Source organism: Salmo trutta, chromosome 12 (genome assembly GCF_901001165.1).
Source record: "Salmo trutta chromosome 12, fSalTru1.1, whole genome shotgun sequence".
Taxonomy (NCBI): Eukaryota; Metazoa; Chordata; class Actinopteri; order Salmoniformes; family Salmonidae; genus Salmo; species Salmo trutta.
Genome location: NC_042968.1, coordinates 24,804,079 through 24,825,512, shown reverse-complemented (window position 1 = coordinate 24,825,512; position 21,434 = coordinate 24,804,079). Strand labels below are relative to the sequence as shown.

General features: G+C 44.1%; 1 protein-coding gene across 18 annotated transcripts in view; it reads right to left on the bottom strand.

The window, feature by feature from the left end:
* LOC115203234 (transcription factor SOX-6) overlaps positions 1–21,434 on the bottom strand; it is a 193,700-nt gene that overhangs the window by 119,151 nt on the left and 53,115 nt on the right. For 17 of the 18 annotated variants that reach the window (XM_029767735.1, XM_029767739.1, XM_029767734.1 and 14 more), the window contains one exon: positions 1–177. This exon is cut by the window's left edge and continues 64 nt beyond it. In XM_029767735.1, coding sequence (XP_029623595.1) covers positions 1–177 — 177 coding nt within the window. Of the gene's footprint in view, positions 178–7,855; positions 7,903–21,434 lie in introns of those variants that run through there. The other variant, XM_029767726.1, reaches the window with a different exon arrangement.

Genomic DNA, 21,434 nt, shown 5'->3' with positions numbered 1-21,434 from the left:
TGCAGTTCGTCCATGGAGCCCTTGCTGTGGAGCAGGCTGTGCAGGGGCAGCTGGGGCATTCCGTGGGCCTCGGCACTCTCCTCCTTATCCCAGGACAGGTGGTCCTGACTCATGGCTTCCTCCCCATCGGCGACGGAGGCAAACGGAGAGGTGGCTTGCTTGGAAGACATTATTCTGCTGTGGAAGAGAGAAAGAGAATAGGACAACCGTCAGAAAACTTCAAAGACACATAGTTAAACTTCAGACAGTTTTATGACACCGGGACGATGTCAAAACGTATTTACGACAGGTATGCTGGATGTTTCCCCATCCTCACATCAACCTACACCTGTTGGTGCCCTGAAAAACAATGTTGGACCTGAGTCAAAGTTGGAGAAATCCTATCAATGGTCATGTGGCCTGCTGAGGAGGTGTGAGAGCAGGCCATGGGGCTTCTCCTAATCCTTTGTTTAATGTAAATGGTGGAGATGAGGCTGGAGCGGTGCCTGTGTCTGGGCCAGGCCCAACCCTCCCTCCCTCCCTCCCTCCACCCAGCCAATGATTAGGCTGCTAAGAGGGTTACTATACCACATAACACGTTCTCATTGAAGCTCTAACACAGCCCCAGATAGTGGCCCAGTCAAGCCCCAGTCAATAATGACCCTAGATAAAGGTAAACATGACAACACTACTCTCTATCGCTCCAAATTCAGATAATGCCTTAAACCACTTTTGTTTGATTATGAAAAACAATTATAAGGAGATGACGAGTCAAAGTAATGTGCTTGTCCTCTTCTTAATTAACAGAAGAGCCTTAATTGATTGAATTGAACAGTTGACAGAACGATCCTGCCACCAAACACAACACCAACCCCAAGCTGCTTCCTTTTTACTTCCACTCTCCAAATTAGCAAACGATTAACTTTTCAGTGCTACACTATTTCTCCAGGCCAATAAATCCTACTTAAGCAGCTTGGAAATCAGATCCTGGCAGTGGAAGACAGAATTTACAAATCTGTCACACGCTTTCATGAATATTACAGTGAAGAGTGCACTTGACATATCAGGTGCAAAGAAAACAAATGTTAATACCAATTTAAACAGTGTTGAATTGTTTTATGTAGCTTAACATTTCCCCTCCTAGAATCTTACAGCTAATTTTGCCTTTTCTTACAATAATGCCACCCTCATGCTGTGACCTACAATGACTGAAATGAATACTGTGCCAGAAAATCTAATTATGTGATTGGTATTAATAAGATAATAATATGGCATTCCTACTGATCTGAAGTGGGGAAAAGGAGCCAGTCCATATTTACTGTTAACTTTCTTTTCCCCATGCCCCTGATCTGCCTCTAGCTAAGCTGCTAGGTATTTGACAATGAAAACAGCATGCGAGCCTCAAGTCTAGGTCTCATCTCTGCTGTAGCATCTTCTATGCCAGGGAAAGGCAGGGATGGGCAGGGGAAGACAGGGAGAGACAGGGAGGGGAGCTCAGGGTGTGAGAAATCTGGCCCATTCTCCTCTCTTCCGCAGGGTCACTGTGACGGCGGTTTAGCCGCCCCATTAGCTAGGCTCTGGGCTGGAGGAAGGAGACAGAGAGGTGGGTATTCTAGGTCAAAGGCTGTGGTGTGATCGTGTCGTTGTGCTGCCTGCTGGGAGGACCATGAGACAGACAGACAGACAGAGGAGAGGAAGGCGAGGTTATGGAATTAGCTAACCCACACCTCAGCCAACTCCACCGTACCTCACCAGACTCTGCCAAAGTAATGGCATGGGGTTCACAGAGGGCTCAAAACAAACTTGACACAGGGAGAGATTAACACACAGTTTGGTGTTAGAATAATCTGATCAAGAGTCTAGGTGCTTCCACACTCCCCGTACGTGAGGATTGTGCACATCGCATGCCGCTGTTAGGCCCGCCAGCGCTCAGCAGCCTCAGTTCCACTAAAGGATGGCTAGTTCATTTAAAGGCGTGCCATCCTTTTACACACAGCGCTGAACAGCAGAGCAGACTAGCACTCTCAATGTGAGTTGTTAAATACAATTCATTAACTGAGTTCAGAGCCAGCACATTACTGTATTTCACAAGGCATTACAATAAAGAGTGTTGAAACACATATACGTATTAGGACATCCAAATCTTACAGGCAGACACACACACACACACACACACACACACACACACACACACACACACACACACACACACACACACACACACACACACACACACACACACACACACACACACACACACACACGTAGTTATAGATCAGTATTTTTGGTGGTGGTTAGGGTGAAAATGGGAAAATGGCAGGCCACGTTAATCACCCAGGCCCCAGCAGCTGTGTCAACAGGGCCAGTCTGTCAGGTACCGTAGTGCTGGGAGGAAGGAGCCTCACTCTCTCTCAGACCGGCCTGTGTTGTCTTCTGTTTTCTCTAGAGAGACCCAGCTCTCAATTTTAATCAGACAATAAATTGTTTCCTGTAATTATATCAAATAGAAAATGGTCTCAAAATTGAGTGTTAATTGAAAATCTAAATTCAGAGCAAAGTTCAGAACTTGCCTGTTGAGAGTGATGGTGTGCTGTGAGGAAGATGGGGGTGGAGAGAGGTTGGAGAAGGGGGGAGGGGTCGAGTTAGGAGATTCCACCACATTTTTTATTCATGCATCCAAAAAGCCCGGGCCTCCAGCACAACAAGCTCCTGTCTTCAATGGAGTGCGAGAGTGAAACAAAGCACTTCTTTTGTATGACACAGTAAATCAAGTGGTATTATTTTACCACTAAAATATTCAGTCTCTCAGGCACTTTTACCCCGGTCTCCAGTCATCAGTCAAGCTGCTGAGGCGTGAGAGAGACAGAGTGAACAGGGCTGACTCCATCCTCCTGTAACATGTGTCTACAGCAATCTTGTTAGAAAATGCAACAGATCTGCGGCAGGCTCCGTAACAGTATTTGTCAGTGGGTTAATAATTTATTAGCAGAGCTGGGAGGGCTGCGCTCAGCTAAAGAGAGCACAGAGCAAGGGTGCCCCACCCCCCAATCTCTCAGAGGCCCTATACAATACCAGCTCTCATTATTGAAGGGAGAGAGAGGGAGGGATATTGCAATAAGTCTCAGAAAATGTCAGAGGGCAACAATATGTACATTATATAGTCCCCAAAGCCTATGCTGGGATATAATGGTACACACCGTGAGTGTTTGATTCCAGAATTGTTTGAATTAAACAATAAAACATAAGGTGTTTTATAGAGTAGGAGAGAAGCTGGGGTCCAGGTCGACAGTGGTGATTGTGAAACATTGAATAACAGAGTATCCAAGGCTCTGGTGAGACACATAAAAAATGCTCAACAAAACAACCCGTTTATACATTGCATTCTAACTACACTGCATTCTGCACTGCTGCTATTCCTTTACTCTTATCAATAATGTTATGTGTTTCTCTAGTAATGAAGCCCAATATGTGCCTTTGTGTACATTGAGCAGTGAGAATATGGCAAACTGAAGAAGCCTCTCTGGCGTGAATTCTTGACAAGCCGTCTCCCCTCATGCTTGATTACACAATAAGAATGGACAGCTAACAAACCAAACGAATCAATAAGAGCATGACATGTTGCCTGCCTTCTCCCAGACAAAGGCCCAGGGACTTTGCAGAGGAAAGAAAGAGGAAAAAGGCCTATATACAGTTGAAGTCGGAAGTTTACATACACTTAGGTTGGAGTCATTAAAACTCGTTTTTCAACCACTCCACAAATTTCTTGTTAACAAACTATAGTTTTGGCAAGTCAGTTAGGACATCTACTTTGTGCATGACACAAGTCATTTTTCCAACAATTGTTTACAATTGTTTCACTTATAACTCACTGTATCACAATTCCAGTGGGTCAGAACTTTACATACACTAAGTTGACTGTGCCTTTAAACAGCTTAGAAAATTCCAGAAAATTATGTCATGGCTTTAGAAGCTTCTGATAGGCTAATTTACATCATTTGAGTCAATTGGAGGTGTACCTGTGGATGTATTTCAAGGCCTACCTTCAAACCCAGTGCCTCTTTGCTTGACATCATGGGAAAATCAAAAGAAATCAGCCAAGACTTCAGAAAAAGAATTGTAGACCTCCACAAGTCTGGTTCATCCTTGGGAGCAATTTCCAAATGCCTGAAGGTACCACGTTCATCTGTACAAACAATAATACGCAAGTATAAACACCATGGGACCACACAGCCGTCATACCGCTCAGGAAGGAGACGTGTTCTGTCTCCTAGAGATGAACGTACTTTGGTGTGAAAAGTGCAAATCAATCCCAGAACAACAGCAAAGGACCTTGTGAAGATGCTGGAGGAAACAGGTACAAAAGTATCTATATCCACAGTAAAACGAGTCCTATATCGACATAACCTGAAAGGCCGCTTAGCAAGGAAGAAGCCACTGCTCAAACACCGCCATAAAAAAGCCAGACTACGGTTTGCAGCTGCACATGGGGAAAAAGATTGTACTTTTTGGAGAAATGTCCTCTGGTCTGATGAAACAAAAATAAAACTGTTTGGCCATAATGACCATCGTTATTTTTGGAAGAAAAAGGGGGAGGCTTGCAAGCCGAAGAACACCATCCCAACCGTGAAGCACGGGGGTGGCAGTATCATGTTGTGGGGGTGCTTTGCTGCAGGAGGGACTGCTGCACTTCACAAAATAGATGGCATCATGAGGCAGGAAAATTATGTGAATATATTGAAGCAACATCTCAAGATATCAGTCAGGAAGTTAAAGCTTGGACGCAAATGGGTCTTCCAAATGGACAATGACCCCAAGCATACCAAAGTTGTGGCAAAATGGCTGAAGGACAACAAAGTCAAGGTATTGGAGTGGCCATCACAAAGCCCTGACCTCAATCCTATAGAACATTTGTGGGCAGAACTGAAAAAGCGTGTGCGAGCAAGGAGGCCTACAAACCTGACTCAGTTACACCAGCTCTGTCAGGAGGAATGGGCCAAAATTCACCCAACTTATGTTGGGAAGCTTGTGGAAGGCTACCCGAAACGTTTGATCCAAGTTAACAATTTAAAGGCAATGCTACCAAATACTATTTGAGTGTATGTAAACTTTTGACCCACTGGGAATGTGATGAAAGAAATAAAAGCTGAAATAAATAATTCTCTCTACTATTATTCTGACATTTCACATTCTTAAAATAAAGTGGTGATCCTAACTGACCTAAGACAGGGAATTTTTACTAGGATTAAATGTTAGGAATTGTCTAAAACTGAGTTTAAATGTATTTGGCTAAGGTGTATGTAAACTTCCGACTTCAACTGTATAGCTGACAATAATGCCTACATCTAAAGGATTAGGAGTGAAGGCTCATATGGCCTGGAATGCTTTGAGTCATGAATTGTTGCCACTGATAATGTTTCATCACGCGACAACCTCTGTTTAATTGGTTAGCATTAGAGGACCCCAGGTCTTATGACTGGGCTGTGTGTCTGTGGCTATCGCATTTCCTCCTCTATCGTAACAAGCTCTGACTTTCAGCCCGCTGTCGCTGCTCTTTCACACTGCTGACCTTTTATAGACAATGGTGATAAGTAACTCCACACCAGCCCCCCTCCTTCGCCCCTGTCCCTCCCCCATCGCCTACCTCGCGCCACACAGCCCCCACGCCTCTTCCCTCTTCTCCCAGCCTTAATCACAGGTCACTTCAGCAGAAAAATATTAGCGCTCTTACCCTCAGACACCACCACCCAATTTTGGGAGGGAGAAATAATCAAATAAGTCGTTAAAACAAGAGGGCCATTGTTTGAAGACATAACGATGGGAAAGCTGGATATGGCAAAAAGCTGCTTTATGACCGAGCTTCAAGTTTCCATGGGTAACGATGTGCAGGTATACACACACACACACACACACACACACACACCAAAATGCAGAAAATAAAAGGTATAAATGAAAATTATTTGGGGAAATATTCCTTAATGGAATCTTTTGACTTTCTCTAAAGAAAAATCTAAAGTTATTTGAAAACAAAGGCATTTCAACAGAAACTGAAATTTGGGTGAACATCTAAAAAGCATGATGTCTTTAGACAACATCGACTGGAACAAAGATATTAGGTCAAATATTAACATTACACCATACTAACAATGGAAAACAAAAAAATGCAAATACGAGCAGTTATCACAGGCCAGCACAAGAACCATTTGGTGCACCTAATGAAATATCATTGTAGGGGAGTAAATGCATTACACACCATGCTGGTGAAGGCACAGTGAGAACATGGTCAGAGCAACACCGTCTACACAAAGAAGATACAGGCTTTACTCCAGAGCACAAGTCAGGGCTCACCCACATAGTGGGAGAGAGAAAGAGTTTATATAAGTTCTAGTATTCAATTTAGTTTAAGCAATCTACAATACATTTAAAAAAAAAAAAAAAATGTAACTCATTTGAGGACTGAAGGCTATATTTCTTTACATTTGAAAATATCTTGAATTTCCTTTCAATAGACATTCAATATTGTCTATCTATTACAGATACTGTAGATGAGCCTGAGATTGGCTGTACAAAGTACAAAGGGAAAATATAACAAATACATTCAAAAGTGAATTTTCCACAAAGGTGGAACTGTAAAGTATTTTGATTTTACAAAAGTGTGTAGAGAGATATTTTTCTGTCTTCCTCTAGAGGTCTTTGTAACCTCCTATTTCCCCCACTGTTGTCCCAGGTGACATAGCAGGGATCGACAGGGTCTTCCCCTGGCATAATAACATGTTGCTACCTGACAGCTCCCAGCTGGAAAATTACTGACACACTCACTGCCGTTTAGCACAATTAAATCATCGCCTTCCATTGTGACTGTGTTTTAGATGAACCTGGCACCCCATACATAAACATATAATAATGATTCAGCTTCTACCGCTCTCCTTCACTCTCTATATAAAGCGTGCACACACACACACACACAAACACATTCCACAGCAGCTAACACTACCTACGAGACCCAGTAAATGAAAAATCGATGGAGAGGAACTCCTTACTTCCTACATTCTAAAATGGCTACAATATTTGAACATAAACTCATCTACTGTATGAGGATGATGAGATGTGAACTCATATTCTTTTTGAAGTCTATTTCACAGTTTATTTATGATAATAAGATTTATTTTATATTATTTAGATTTTATGGATTCTACAAACAAATGGCTCTGCTAGACACTATAGCTTTTTGTCGAGAAAAAAAAAATATATAGATGTTCAAATTAAAAGTTAAAATGAACATTTCACTTCCACGATTTCTATTTCAGACAATAATATAAAAATGTAATCCAAGGAGAAAAATTCAAGTGGACAAAGTAATTATGGGTAATGATATAAAAATATTGCAAATGGCTGGGGAAATACATACACCTTAACAACGTAGCTGGAGAGAGTTGTTCCTCTATAAATGTTGACCTTCCCCCCTTCAAAAAGTCAACTCAATTACACAAGCACATCATCCCCACTTCACTCACTCTCCTGATGCTTTCTCTATTAGAAACCACCGTAGTTACTCCGTCTAAAACCCACACTCAAAAAGACAGCCACCCAGAGCAAATTAAGCAAGCCTCCTCAAGTGCACACTTTAGATATAGAGCACAGCATCCATAATTACTTTGCACAGTAAATTATTTGCAATAATATCATGTTGGAGGAGCCGTCTTCCGTCTCACTTTAAACACTTGTGCAGTTGGATTAGTTAGACAGCCTGGTTGGTGTCCTGCCCCCCCTTGCTAGCTGCTAGGCAGAGCCTGACAACAGAGGCTGATGCAGGTGTGAGAGCACTGAAGTGGCTCTGTCTGTCTGTCTACCCAGTGAGGGTCGAGGAGCACACACTTACAAACTGAGCCGCTCGTCTCCACCGATGGCCCCCTCCGCCATTGGTCCTCCTTCTCCCGATCCAAGAGAGACAACTTCAACGCTGGATGGCATAACACCTCCTCAGTTCACCAGGAGCCAGAAGGGTACTCACACTCTCTCTCTCTCACACACAGACACACACACTCTCTCTCACACACACACACACACTCTCTCTCACACACACACACACACTCACATGCACAACCACACACACTCACGAACACTCGCTGACAGGCCAAGCGTCCAGTGCAGTCCTTTTCCTGTCTGTTCCACAGTACTCTGTCTCAGATGGCATCCACAAGGAGAAGTAGAGGACAGAACTAAAGGACAGAACAATAGGACAGCCAGGAGCAGCACACATAGGAGCAGCACCCACAATAAAGAACAGCACCAGAACTACTGCACCACCTCAGCACTACCACTCTCTCGTCCAGGCAACAGTCTGGAGCTAAAGAGATTGAGAGGCAAGAGAAGCTACTTGTTTTTTCCTTCTCTCTCTTTCTCTGTCTCTCTCTCTCTTACACTCCCCTGCTCTCTCTCTCGCTGAACGTGTAGAGGTCTGGGCCTTCTGGGGGATGAAGTTCCCAAAGTGCCTTCTGTCACTGCCACTGCAGTTAAGCAAACTTTACAGCCAGTCAAGCCATCAACCAACACAGGCTATTCGCTGAGCAACAGTGGAGCTTTGTGGCTCCCCTCCCAGTTGACAGTAAGTTATGAGCCCTTTGTGAGTGCAGGGGAAGGAAAACAGAGATCGGAATTTGGCAGGAACATAATAATACAGAATTCTCCTGTCTGTGGAACCTGAAGTTTTCATGGAAACAATCAAGCATTGTTGGGGTAAAGAAAAGCGACTGACAGATGAAATATAGTGGGGGGCCCTTTTAGGAAAACAGTCAACAAAGCGCCATTCAGGCCAGGTCCTTTCTGTCATTTATAAAGATAACTTCTATGCACTTGAGAGTTTAGAGCAAAGAGTTCAGATTGAACAAACCAAGTGTAACATCTCCCACAGTCCACAGTGCAGAGAGCTGTGGAGAGGGCTGGGGGTGCCAAACAAGTAGGACTGGGGCTGCCAGGCATCACAAGTTTCCTAGAGATACACAATGAGTATATAGGGGACAGAGGGGGAGGAGAGAAAAAGGGCCCCTGAAAAAATGCAGAGAGCCGCGCCAAAAGAGCAGGAACAATGGCTAATTATGAAGGAGTAATGTTGCAGGGGGACAGAAGAAGAGAGGGACACTGGAGACACAGAATGGATTATGAAAGTGGGGGGGGGGGGTTTTCTTCTGCATGGCAGGAGAACTGTGGGCCTCAGTCTTTGGCCTGCTCCTTATGAGGTCATCATTGGCAGCCATTGCCCAGAAAAGTTTGGTTGGTACAACTGCCGTTTGGACATCTGGAATGTCGGCACACAGTGGCCTGCTTTCTCCGCAACTATCCTGATTCTTTATTTTCCAAAAATAGGACGCTTCGCCAGCGCTGGTCACTCAAATTGGAAAATGTACAACGTCTAATGAATAGAATAGCAGTTTTGTTCTCTTTCATTCTCATCTCATAAATGGATTTCTGCAGGGGGGGGGGATAAGGAAATTACCTACAACGCTGCTTTGATTAAGCGGCTCTATTCTAGGGATTGGCTGGACAACAGCTCATTAGTTACAGTTAGTCCCACCCCTAATTCTTTGGGGATTTGTTTTCTTTCATTCTTTCTTTCTCTGTCTTTCTCTCACTCACTCATGAATTGAAAGAATTCATTGGGCGCGCAAACAAGGCACACAAATGTGTCCACCTTTGTCACTGGACGTTTTTCTCTATCTTATTGCCTTGTATGTTCTCTGAGGGACTGAGGGGGGGTGAGAAAGTGATGCCTGGGATAAAGGGAGGGAGGGAGGGAGGGAGCTATGGAGGGAGGGAAAGGGCCATATTCTGAGAGTGGCAACGTTTCATGTGACACGTCAATCGGAAAATCAAAACAGGGGTAGTTCATTTGCTCCACCCAGATGAGACCATGTAGAAGGAACTGATGAATAGAGGTCAGGCAGGCCACACCTCACAGATTTATGATTAAGCCTTATTATGTTGGGAAACTGACATTGATTGCCGATTTAAACCACTGAAACCAATTCATTTGCCCTTGTTGAATAGAAAGCATGGTCAACAGTGTGTAACGCTGTGACAGGTCGGACGGGAGGGCCGAATCAAAGTGAACTAAACGAATGCTTGGCAGCCGGCTCTGTTTGGAGGTGGTTAAAAGTTATCCTGCTGACTGACAGCCCATACAGAGAAAAAGAGGCTGCAAGGAGAAACGAGATCTGAGGAGCCAAACCAGAACCACCTGCCATTGATCTGAGTAATTGCCCAAGAATTTGGTTCACAGAAGACATGTACAGCCCCTGTTTTAGCAATGCTTCACTCACAGAGCGGCACGGAGAAAACCACTATAACTGAATGGGAAACACAGTCTAATAAAATCAGGGAGCTGACAGACATGGTTGAAGAGAAATATGTGCAGTATATGCAGTCTGAGAGAACAGGCTCTGTACAGGATTAGCCGCTGACTGATACAGAAAATGTCTCACCAGTGGGCTGTTAACCATGTGTCTGACCACTGATACTACGCTCAAACTCACACTGCATTCATCTATTTGTCAAGATGCCAAATAAAAAGACATGGTAGGCCTCTGTCGAAATATAAATATCACCGCAAATGATAAACTCACTGTAATCTATTACCTACAAAAACAGAAAATAAGACTTCTTTCTGCCTGGTCAGCAGTGAGTATGTTTTGATGGGGAAATGCAGCCTTTATTTCCCCTCTCACTATCTCCATCACAGCCCCAGGCCTCTGGTAGTTTCTGGTAGTCAGAGGCAGTCATGTTGACTAACACCTTGGTGGGAGAGGTTTCTCTTCTTTCCTGGCAGACGCAGACCATGCATGCATCATGACAGGCTTTCAGAATGAAATCATTAACTAAATTGCTTTCTTAAAAAACCACAAGTGTGAGCCAGGGGTTTGTGTCTGTGTCTGGCCGGTGGCCACGTCCCTCTGGTTCCCAGGCAGCCTCTCAGGCAGCCTCTGCCTGGCTCTGTTGTGGTTCCCTGCTACCACATTCATTACGCTCAGCGCAGCCCGGCTCAGCCTCAGACTCGCTACACTGTGGTGGGGCTCACTCACTGGACCAGTAGGAAATCATCTGGTCATCTCAAACTACTCCTCCATTTCAGACGGCCCCGCTCCGCACAAAGAGGCCCTTTGTCCCAGCACGTTCATGACCACCCTTTACATCTCAATCAGTGAATCAATCAAAAACATAGAAACAAATCTGGTTTTATAGCTGGGGTTTTAAAGTCTGAAGGGGGTTGTCTGAAAGACTGACTCAACATATCACAAATTTACACTGCTTTATTACCGAACAACAATCCCTACTGTGACCGACATCACATATAGACACAAAGCTGCAGTTCCTAACAACACTTCATTTATTTTTTAAACATCATTAAAATAGCATTCTGGTGTGTCTAGCTGTGCCATGGCAGTTAACAGGGAAATGTTAGTCTTGTATTGCTATATCTCTTACAAACAAACGTTTAAAAGACTAGCTACTGAAAACGGAAAGCTGGGGGACAAAATCAACTGAAAAGTCAACATCCTAAAACACACAGAGAGAGAGAGGGAGACAGTAAAAGTAAATTATGCAACAAACAAAAACAGAAGACAGGGCCGTGGTCTTTGGAAATACTGTCTCTATCTGACTCAAATAGACTTAAATAAGCAGAAAACAGAAAAAGGCAAATAACTGGTGAAGGCCGGACAAATAGTGGATAGTGATTGTAGCTGAGCTGTAAGAGAGGATAACGAGCCGCCAGCCCCCCACCTCCCCCACCCTCCGCCCGGCCAGCCCCCCACCTCCCCCACCCTCCGCCCGGCCAGCCCCCCACCTCCCCCACCCTCCGCCCGGGCCAGCCCCCCACCTCCCCCACCCTCCGCCCGGGCCAGCCCCCCACCTCCCCCACCCTCCGCCCGGCCAGCCCCCCACCTCCCCCACCCTCCGCCCGGCCAGCCCCCCACCTCCCCCACCCTCCGCCCGGCCAGCCCCCCACCTCCCCCACCCTCCGCCCGGCCCTCTATCTGTCCTTCTCTCACTAGGCTCAAGGTAGCAGATGTGTCTTTCACAGCCTGTGGTGTGTGCAACCAATCTGCAAACAATAGCTGGGACTTGGAAAAGGTTGACTGTCTGTCGCAACATACCGGTTAGGAGAGAGGTGAAAACACAGTCCACACCACGCTGCAAACGCACGCCCTACAGCGGTTTCTCCTCTGACATGTCACTCCAGCCTAGCTATAGGTGTGACTGTGAGAATGTGTGTGTGTGTGTTAGTGGGCCACTACCATGCTATTTAAGCCCGTCAGTAAGCCCATTACACCAGTGTAAGTCACCTCTCTGACCTCCCGTTGAGATAACAGTTGGTGTAAACATGTACAATCCTATTAACCTAATAATATACATGGAGCCGGCTACAGTGGCCACAGGTCCGTGTGCGAAAGCCGTCTCTGAGTCTTAAATACCACAGTCAGCCATGACAGAGAAACAGATACAGACACAGCCATGACCTCTGACCACACCTCTCTCTTTGTCTGTACTGTAGACAGGACACTGGACAGGACACTGGACAGGACCACAAGTTCAATCTGAGATCATTACGGACTCTCTATTGGTCAATGACTGGAGTCAATGCAGTAATAGACATTAGAAGGGCATTTCTCTTTATCTATTCCAGTAGACATCGACAGTGTTAAGAGAATGCTGAAGTGACTGATGTTCAGAGAGAGAAAGTACTGTTGGCATCTTAGTTGATCTCTACACTGTAAATATCCTGCATTATTAATTGCATGACACACTGGTTCAATATGGATTGGATTTCACAATGCCAAAGTAAAAGCCAGTGTGTATGTATGGGAGGTAAGAGCTGGCTCCTCTCTCTGTTTAGTGTGTGTGTGTGTGTGTGTGTGTGTGTGTGTGTGTGTGTGTGTGTGTGTGTGTGTGTGTGTGTGTGTGTGTGTGTGTGTGTGTGTGTGCGTGTGTGTGTGTGCGTGTGGTGTGCGTGTGGTGTGTGTGTGTGTGTGTGTGTGTGTGTGTGTGTGTGTGTGTGTGTGTGTGTGTGTGTGTGTGTGTGTTTGAGTACACTGAGTTCCTCCCAGGTTTATGACAGTAGTAATAAGCTAGCCTGCAGGCCACAAACAGACAAATGAGGAGGACTGGAATACATTATTAGAGCTCATCAATGAGGAGGACTGGAATACATTATTAGAGCTCATCAATGAGGAGGACTGGAATACATTATTAGAGCTCATCAATGACGAGGACTGGAATACATTATTAGAGCTCATCAATGAGGAGGACTGGAATACATTATTAGAGCTCATCAATGAGGAGGACTGGAATACATTATTAGAGCTCATCAATGAGGAGGACTGGAATACATTATTAGAGCTCATCAATGATCTCTATACCGGAGCTGGACTGATGGCTTAGTTTGTGTCGTCTCTTCTTAAAAACAAAATAGAAATATTATGGGTACAATATGAAAATATTTTTAAAGAGAACAACAGAATTATTTACATAAAAGGATAGATTATATTAATTTGAAATCAGTGGGTCGTTCCACAGATTATACAAAATAAAAAAAAATGTCCTGTGACTAGGAAATGTGTCTTATCACAAAATGAGACATTTAGATATTTCTAATATGTAAAAGCATTAATAACTATTCAGTTAGTATTCAGTAACTATTCAGTTGTCTGTTCTCAGGCTGAACAAAGCCATGAAAATAACCTCTCCAGGTACTGTACTGTACGGTCTCGCAATATTCAGGATTGTGCAGCCATTTTAAAACGATGAAAAACACATTGTATTGAGCGATATGAAAGCATAATGTCCTCCGGGTGTCAGTCAGCTCAACAGTGAGTGTAGCGGAGAGACCATGTCAGGGTAAATATTTAAACCAATAGAACTGCAGGAGAGTGAGGAGCCAACGCATGTCAGGAGACATAGGCTGTCCTAGACTACAGGACTGCTTTGTACAGACACAACGAATAGGAGCGGACGCACTGATCTGTCCACTGCATTCATCTATTATAAATGCACATTTTGCCTTCACGCTGTGCAGTTAAATATATATATGCTACTGTAACTATGTGTACAACTATAGCTGAATGTGTAGAAATGCTGCGTATGAGGAGTGTATGTGTGGCTGCGTGTGTGTATATGAGTGTGTGCGTGTGTGCGTGTGTGTGCATGTGTGGTGCACGAGGATGTGTGTCTATCTTTGTTCTTTGGGAGGGCCTCCCCAGGTTCCTGCAGTGTAATGTACAAATCCCATGTAAGACATCAGAAAAGTATCAGTCAGCCAGTCAGCCAGTCAGTCAGCCAGCCAGCCAGCCAGCCAGCTAGTCAGCCAGTCACTCTAAGAACGGGACAGCCGGCTATAAATGGCAGGTACAGCTCACAAGCTAAAAATAAAGGTGGGCTGTGTTTTTTAGGAATGGTGTTCCTGAATTAAACACAACAGGAGCCAAACACTAAATCAGAACGGCTTTGCCTCAGGCTTAATGTGAAAAACAAATGAACGTCAAAGCAAGGAGAAAGTTAGCTAACTCCTGAATAATGAATAAGGTAGACTCATGTTTTGCCCATCACTTAACTAGACTTGGCATGGAACAGAGTGTCTCGCTAGATCTGTCTCTGACTACCTGTGTAATGCGTATCATGAAATGAACCACACTACAAAATTGAACATCTAAGAACGTCAGGAGAAGATTAAATTCTGGAAGTGAGGGAGAGATCATGTGCTGTGGCTTAGAGGCCCATCTGTACCTCTGTCAATAACTCCACACAGCAGAGGGTCTGGAGAGGAGACATCTCTAAAAGCTTTCTCTGAATCTGTCAAAATGTCCCACTTCCCCTTTCTGATGTGGCAGTCAGTCAGGCCCTGTGAAGTAGCTGTCTCTCCTCTCCTCTCTTCCACTCAGAGCCACTGGGGGATTGCATCATGGCAGGACAGGGCGTGAGACCATGGTAGTCACATACAGTAAGACCGTGGGCCTGCCAGTCTGTGGGGAAATACCTCATGTTGAATGATTCATAAACACCCTGCCTGTGTGTGTCTGTGTGTAGACGAGGCTGGCCAGTAGATAGAGCTCCATGCTGTGGGATAGTGGGAGCCCTGGCTGTGCTGTGCCCACTGCCTCCACAGTGAAGTGCAGCAGGCTAGCCCTGGCTGGTTAGAACTGGGACCAACAGCTGCAGCCTCTATGGCATCAGGCCGGTGCGTACGTACACGCGCACACACAGCGTTGGACTAGTAACCGAAAGGTTGCAAGTTCAAATCCCCGAGCTGACAAGGTACAAATCTGTTGTTCTGCCCCTGAACTGTTCCTAGGCCGTCATTGAAAATAAGAATTTGTTCTTAACTGACTTGCCTAGCTAAATAAAGGTAAATAAATAAATACTAAAGGCTATTATCCCTGACTAATGGCATACACAGGGCCTCTCTCATTACTGAAGTGGCTCTTTACCGGGGACCCTTGTTTCATACAGTTAGAGTTAATGCATTATGAACAGCCCACCAAGAGTAAGCAGTGATCTGCATATTCAATAACTTCTGTAATTATAGGCGCCAATCATCAGATGGGATCTGATTGCAGGGGAAGAGAGAGGAGCAGAGAGGTCTGATTCCTGGAGGACAGAAGTCTAATCACAAAACTAACATGATAATTGAAATCTAAATTGAAAGGCTTGGCTCACGCCGAGAGTATGTCAGGAGTAGATTGTAGAGGTATAGGGGGCTGGAGAGTGAGGGAAAGAAAAAAAAGAGGGAGAGAGAGAGAAACAGAAAGAGATATGGGGAAAGAGGCCATATTAATGGAGACTGTAAAACTGCCACACTGTCAATGTGTTCAGGGTAGTGGTATTGCTTACTTATGGGTATCGGGGGCAGTGTCCATAGCACAACTACAGTAAGAAAATCATGTCTCTCCTCAGCAGGGCCAAGAATGTTTCTGGAGAATGTACATCAGCACGAACGCGGCACAATATTCCAAGTTGTCACAGTTGGCCTTTTCTACCTGAATGGCCCCGGTTCTCCCGGTTCTCTGAATGTAGTGTCCTGTTTTAAGAGGTAAATGTGAGGTACCTAACTGCTCGATTCTGCTTGCATAACGTGCCCATTGTTTGGTGTGAGACGAGACATTTTCTACATTGTATGGGATGTAAAGGACCTCAATTCCCCTACAAAGTCTATAATCACATCAGCTATTCATAGAAGCTTTTTAAGGAGGCACTAAGCATCAAATCAAAGCAGATATGGAGAAATTAAACAGTTAAATGAATGTTTTTCTTTGAAAAATATCCATAATTCTAAGTGATTCTCATCCATTGAGAGACACCTCTGTTTGAAGTTTCGTAAAGAGGTCATCCTTGTGTTCCACTGACTGAGGACACAGTTTTTCTCCACAAAACATTCTGTCCAATTAAAGCTAATCTTATCAACAATCTCTTTTCAGATACACTACCATTCAAAAGTTTGGGGTCACTTAGAAATGTCCTTATTTTTGAAAGAAAAGCTCATTTTTTGGCCATTAAAATAACATCAAATTTATCCAAAATACAGTGTAGACATTGTTAATGTTGTAAATTAGTATTGTAGCTGAAAACAAGTGATTTTCTATGGAATATCTACATGGGCGTACAGAGGCCCATTATCAGCAATCATCACTCCTGTGTTCCAATGGCATGTTGTGTAAGCTAATCCAAGTTTATCATTTTAAAAGGCTAATTGATCATTAGAAAACCCTTTTGCAATTATGTTAGCACAGCTGAAAACTGTTGTTCTGATTAAAGAAGCAATAAAACTGGCCTTCATTGACTAGTTGAGTATCTGGAGCATCAGCATTTGTGCGTTCGATTACAGGCTCAAATTGGCTAGAAACTTCTGCAACTCGTCAGTCTATTCTTGTTCTGAGAAATTAAGGCTATTCCATGCGAAAAATTGCCAAGAAACTGAACATCTCGTACAACGCTGTGTACTTCTCCCTTCACAGAACAGCACAAACTGGTTCTAACCAGAATAGAAAGAGGAGTGGGAGGCCCCGGTGCACAACTGAGCAAGATGACAAGTACATTAGAGAGTCTAGTTTGAGAAACAGATGCCTCACAAGTTCTCAACTGGCAGGTTCATTAAATAGTACCCCGCAAAACACCAGTCTCAACGTCAACAGTGAGGAGGCGACTCCACTCTAATGTACTTGTCCTCTTGCTCAGTTGTGCACCGGGGCCTCCCACTTCTCTTTCTATTCTGGTCAGAGCCAGTTTGTGCTGATCTGTGAAGGGAGTAGTACACAGCGTTGTACGAGATCTTCCGTTTCTTGGCAATTCCTTGCATTGAATATCCTTCATTTCTCAGAACAGGAATAGACTGATGAGTTTCAGAAGAAAGTTCTTTGTTTCTAGCCATTTTGAGCCTCTAATCGAATGCACAAATGCTGATGTTCCAGATTGTATTTATTTATTTATTTCACCTTTATTAAACCAGGTAAGCCAGTTGAGAACAAGTTCTCATTTACAACTGCGACCTGGCCAAGATAAAGCAAAGCAGTGTGACACAAACAACAACACAGAGTTACACATGGAATAAACAAACATACAGTCAATAACATAATAAAAAAGTATATATACAGTGTGTGCAAATGAAGTAAGATTAGGGAGGTAAGGCAATAAATAGGCCGTAGTGGCGAAATAATTACAATTTCGCAAATAAGTACTGGAGTGATAGATGTGCAGAAGATGAATGTGCAAGTAGAGATACTGGGGTGCAAAGGAGCAAAACATATATTTTTAAATATAATAAAACAATAAATAACAATATGGGGATGAGGTAGTTGGATGAGCTATTTACAGATGGGCTATGTACAGGTGCAATGATCTGTAAGCTGCTCTGACACTGATGCTTAAAGTTAGTGAGGGAGATATGAGTCTCCAGCTTCAGTGATTTTTGCAATTCATTCCAGCCATTGGCAGCAGAAAACTGGAAGGAAAGGTGGCCAAAGGAGGAATTGGCTTTGGGGGTGACCAGTGAAATATACTTGCAGGAGCACGTGCTACGGGTGGGTGCTGCTATGGTGACCAGTGAGCTGAGATAAGGCGGAGCTTTACCTAGCAGAGACTTGTAGATGACCTGGAGTCAGTGGGTTTGGCGACGAATATGAAGCGAGGGCCAGCCAACGAGAGAATATACAGGTCGTCGTGGTGGGTAGTATATGGGGCTTTGGTGACAAAACGGAGTGCACTGTGATAGACTGCATCCAATTTGCTGAGTAGAGTGTTGGAGGCTATTTTGTAAATGACATCGCCGAAGTCAAGGATCGGTAGGAAAATCAGTTTTACGAGGGTATGTTTGGCAGGATGAGTGTAGGATGCTTTGTTGTGAAATAGGAAGCCGATTCTAGATTTAATTTTGGATTGGAGATGCTTAATATGAGTCTGGAAGGAGGGTTTACAGTCTAACCAGACACCTAGGTATTTGTAGATGTCCACATATTCTAAGTCAGAACCGTCCAGAGTAGTGATGCTAGGCGGGTGGGCGGGCAGGTGCGGGCAGCGATCGGTTGGAAAGCATGCATTTAGTTTTACTTACATTTAAGAGCAGTTGGAGGCCAAGGAAGGAGAGTTGTATGGCATTGAAGCTCGTCTGGAGGTTAGTTAACACAGTGTCCAAAGAAGGGCCAGAAGTATACAGAATGGTGTCGTCTGCGTGGAGGTGGATCAGAGAATCACCAGCCGCAAGAGCGACATCATTGATGTACAGTATACAGAGAAAAGAGTCGGCCTGAGAATTGAACCCTGTGGCACCCCCATAGAGACTGCCAGAGGTCTGGACAACAGGCCCTCCGATTTGACACACTGAACTCTATCTGAGAAGTAGTTGGTGAACCATGCAAGGCAGTCATTTGAGAAACCAAGGCTGTTGACTCTGCCGATAAGAATGCGGTGATTGACAGAGTCGAAAGCTTTGGCTAGGCCGATGAATACGGCTGCACAGTATTGTCTTTTGTCGATGGCGATTATGATATTGTTTATGACCTTGAGCGTGGCTGAGGTGCACCCATAACCAGCTCGGAAACCAGATTGCATTGCGGAGAAGGTACGGTGGGATTCTAAATGATTGGTGATCTGTTTGTTAACTTGGCTTTCGAAGACCTTAGAAAGGCAGGGCAGGATAGACATAGGTCTGTAACAGTTTGGGTCTAGAGTGTCTCCCCCTTTGAAGAGGATCTCAAACGATACAAAAGAGAGGTTGAACAGGCTAGTAATAGGGGTTGCAACAATTGCAGCAGATCATTTTAGAAAGAGAGGGTCTAGATTGTCTAGCCCACCTGATTTGTAGGGGTCCAGATACTCAACAAGTCTAAAGAAGGCCAGATTTATTACTTCTTTAATCAGCACAACATTTTTCAGCTGTGCTAACATAATTGCAAAACGTTTTTCTAATGATCAATTAGCCTTTTAAAACGATAAACTTTGATTAGCTAACACAACATGTCATTGGAACACAGGAGTGATGGTTGCTGATAATGGGCCTCTGTATGCCTATGTAGATATTCCATAAAAAATCAGCTGTTTCCAGCTACAATAGTCATTTACAACATTAACAATTTCTACACTGTATTTCTGATCAATTTTATGTTATTTTAATGGACAAACATTTTTGCTTTTCTTTCAAAAACAAGGACATTTCTAAGTGACCCCAAACATTTGAACAGTAGTGTACATGCGATCAGGAATGAGTCTGTGATGAGACTTGACTGGGTTGTTGGAAAACAGCTTTCCTTAGAGGACTCTGTGGACAGTTTGGCATTGTGTGGTAAGAAAAGACTAAAGGGAGAAATGAACCCATCTACCCCAGCCAGTCCGCTGTCCCTCCCGTTCTCCTCTCTCCTTCCCTGCTCTGCTATTTCTCCAGACTCTGGATTCATATTCCGCCCTCAATAACAGTTGATTAGTAATGCCAAATTCATTAACCTATACTGCTGTATCAGTGGCCTGGGCCATAAATTAGCTTAATGTGGGCAGACGTATGCAGCTGTAATAAGGGACATAAAACGTAAAGAGAAACACATACGCCCGTAGATCATAGAAGGTTATAACTCTGCAGTGGTTTAGGAGGACCCACTCTGCTCCAGACAGAGTACTCAGCTATCACATCAGCTCTTTGTGCTTTCTCTCTCCTCACAGGAACTTTTATACAACGATTAAAATAAAAAGGCGACACACAGTATATCAACCGTGTGTTTTCATTACTACTGTAACTCCTCAGGTTTTGGCAATGGAGTTATTGTGTTGGTTTGCTTTTATCATTTGTCATATATAATTGTGTGAAAGACTGTGTTAAGATATCATGTGTACCTGTTAGTACTAGGCATGGAATAGATCCTCTAACTCCTAGGGTGTGTTTGTGTAGAGAGATCATCCAAGAGGGAACGTTGTTATCAGAGCAGTGTGTAGACTAGAGGTGCCAGAAACAAACAGAGAAGCCGTCCGTTCCCCTCTCCTGCTGCACGGGGAAGAGGGAACAGGGATGGGAAAAGGCTGGAGGCACTTCAAGTAGCTTCTGACAGATCCTTCTAATTGGAGAAGTTATTTTTCCTCCAAGTCTCTGGTATAAATCTAGTTTGTGTTTATTTAGAGTCAGTAAGGGAACAAGTAGGTTTTGGCCGTGTGGCGTGTTTCCCCTCTCTCTCCCTTTCCCTAAACCGTCTCACGTCCCCCATACAGACCCTTTCTCTCACTCTCTCTTCTCTCTCATTCCCTCCAGTTAGTGTGACTGACTTGTGAACTGCAGGTTCCGTGTCTGTGTTGAGCACATGGAAGCAGCACAAAACAAACTGCTATTGTAAAAAGGGATGATGACTTCGGCTGTCCTTGGATTACATGGTGACCTTTCCGCTGTCCTATCCCCCAGTGGTCTCGTCTAACAGCTCACACCAAAGAGCCTATTAGGCCTGGATTCCACGCCGTTGTTAAAAAGGGTCTTGTCCTTTCAGAACACTCTCTCTCCTGCTTTCTATTTTTTCAAGCCAAGGTGGTGGAGGAACACAAGTCCATTGTTCCCTCGCAGATGGAAGTTTGAGTTACTACGGCAACAGCTCTAATCCTTATTTTTCCCACCTTTCTTCATATTAATGGCCTATCAAGTGCTACCTTTTAAGTCAGTTGCCAGCGTTCCGCGAGCACAGCTCCTCGCCTTAAATTACATATGATTCTATTCGTACATAGAAAACATGATGAGCTAATCAAAATGTGCTAAATAATGACGTACTGTGAGCAACTATTCCTTATCCTGAGGCCTGGTCTAAGAATAACAATAATGAGGCCATTATTAAGGATCTGACTTTAAAATGCTGCCCTGCCACCAAAACAGAGAGCATAATTGTTCTGGTGTTGTCCACAGAAGAATATCCTTGATAGACTGCTGATTTGTTGAAAATGGTGTGAATGAAGAC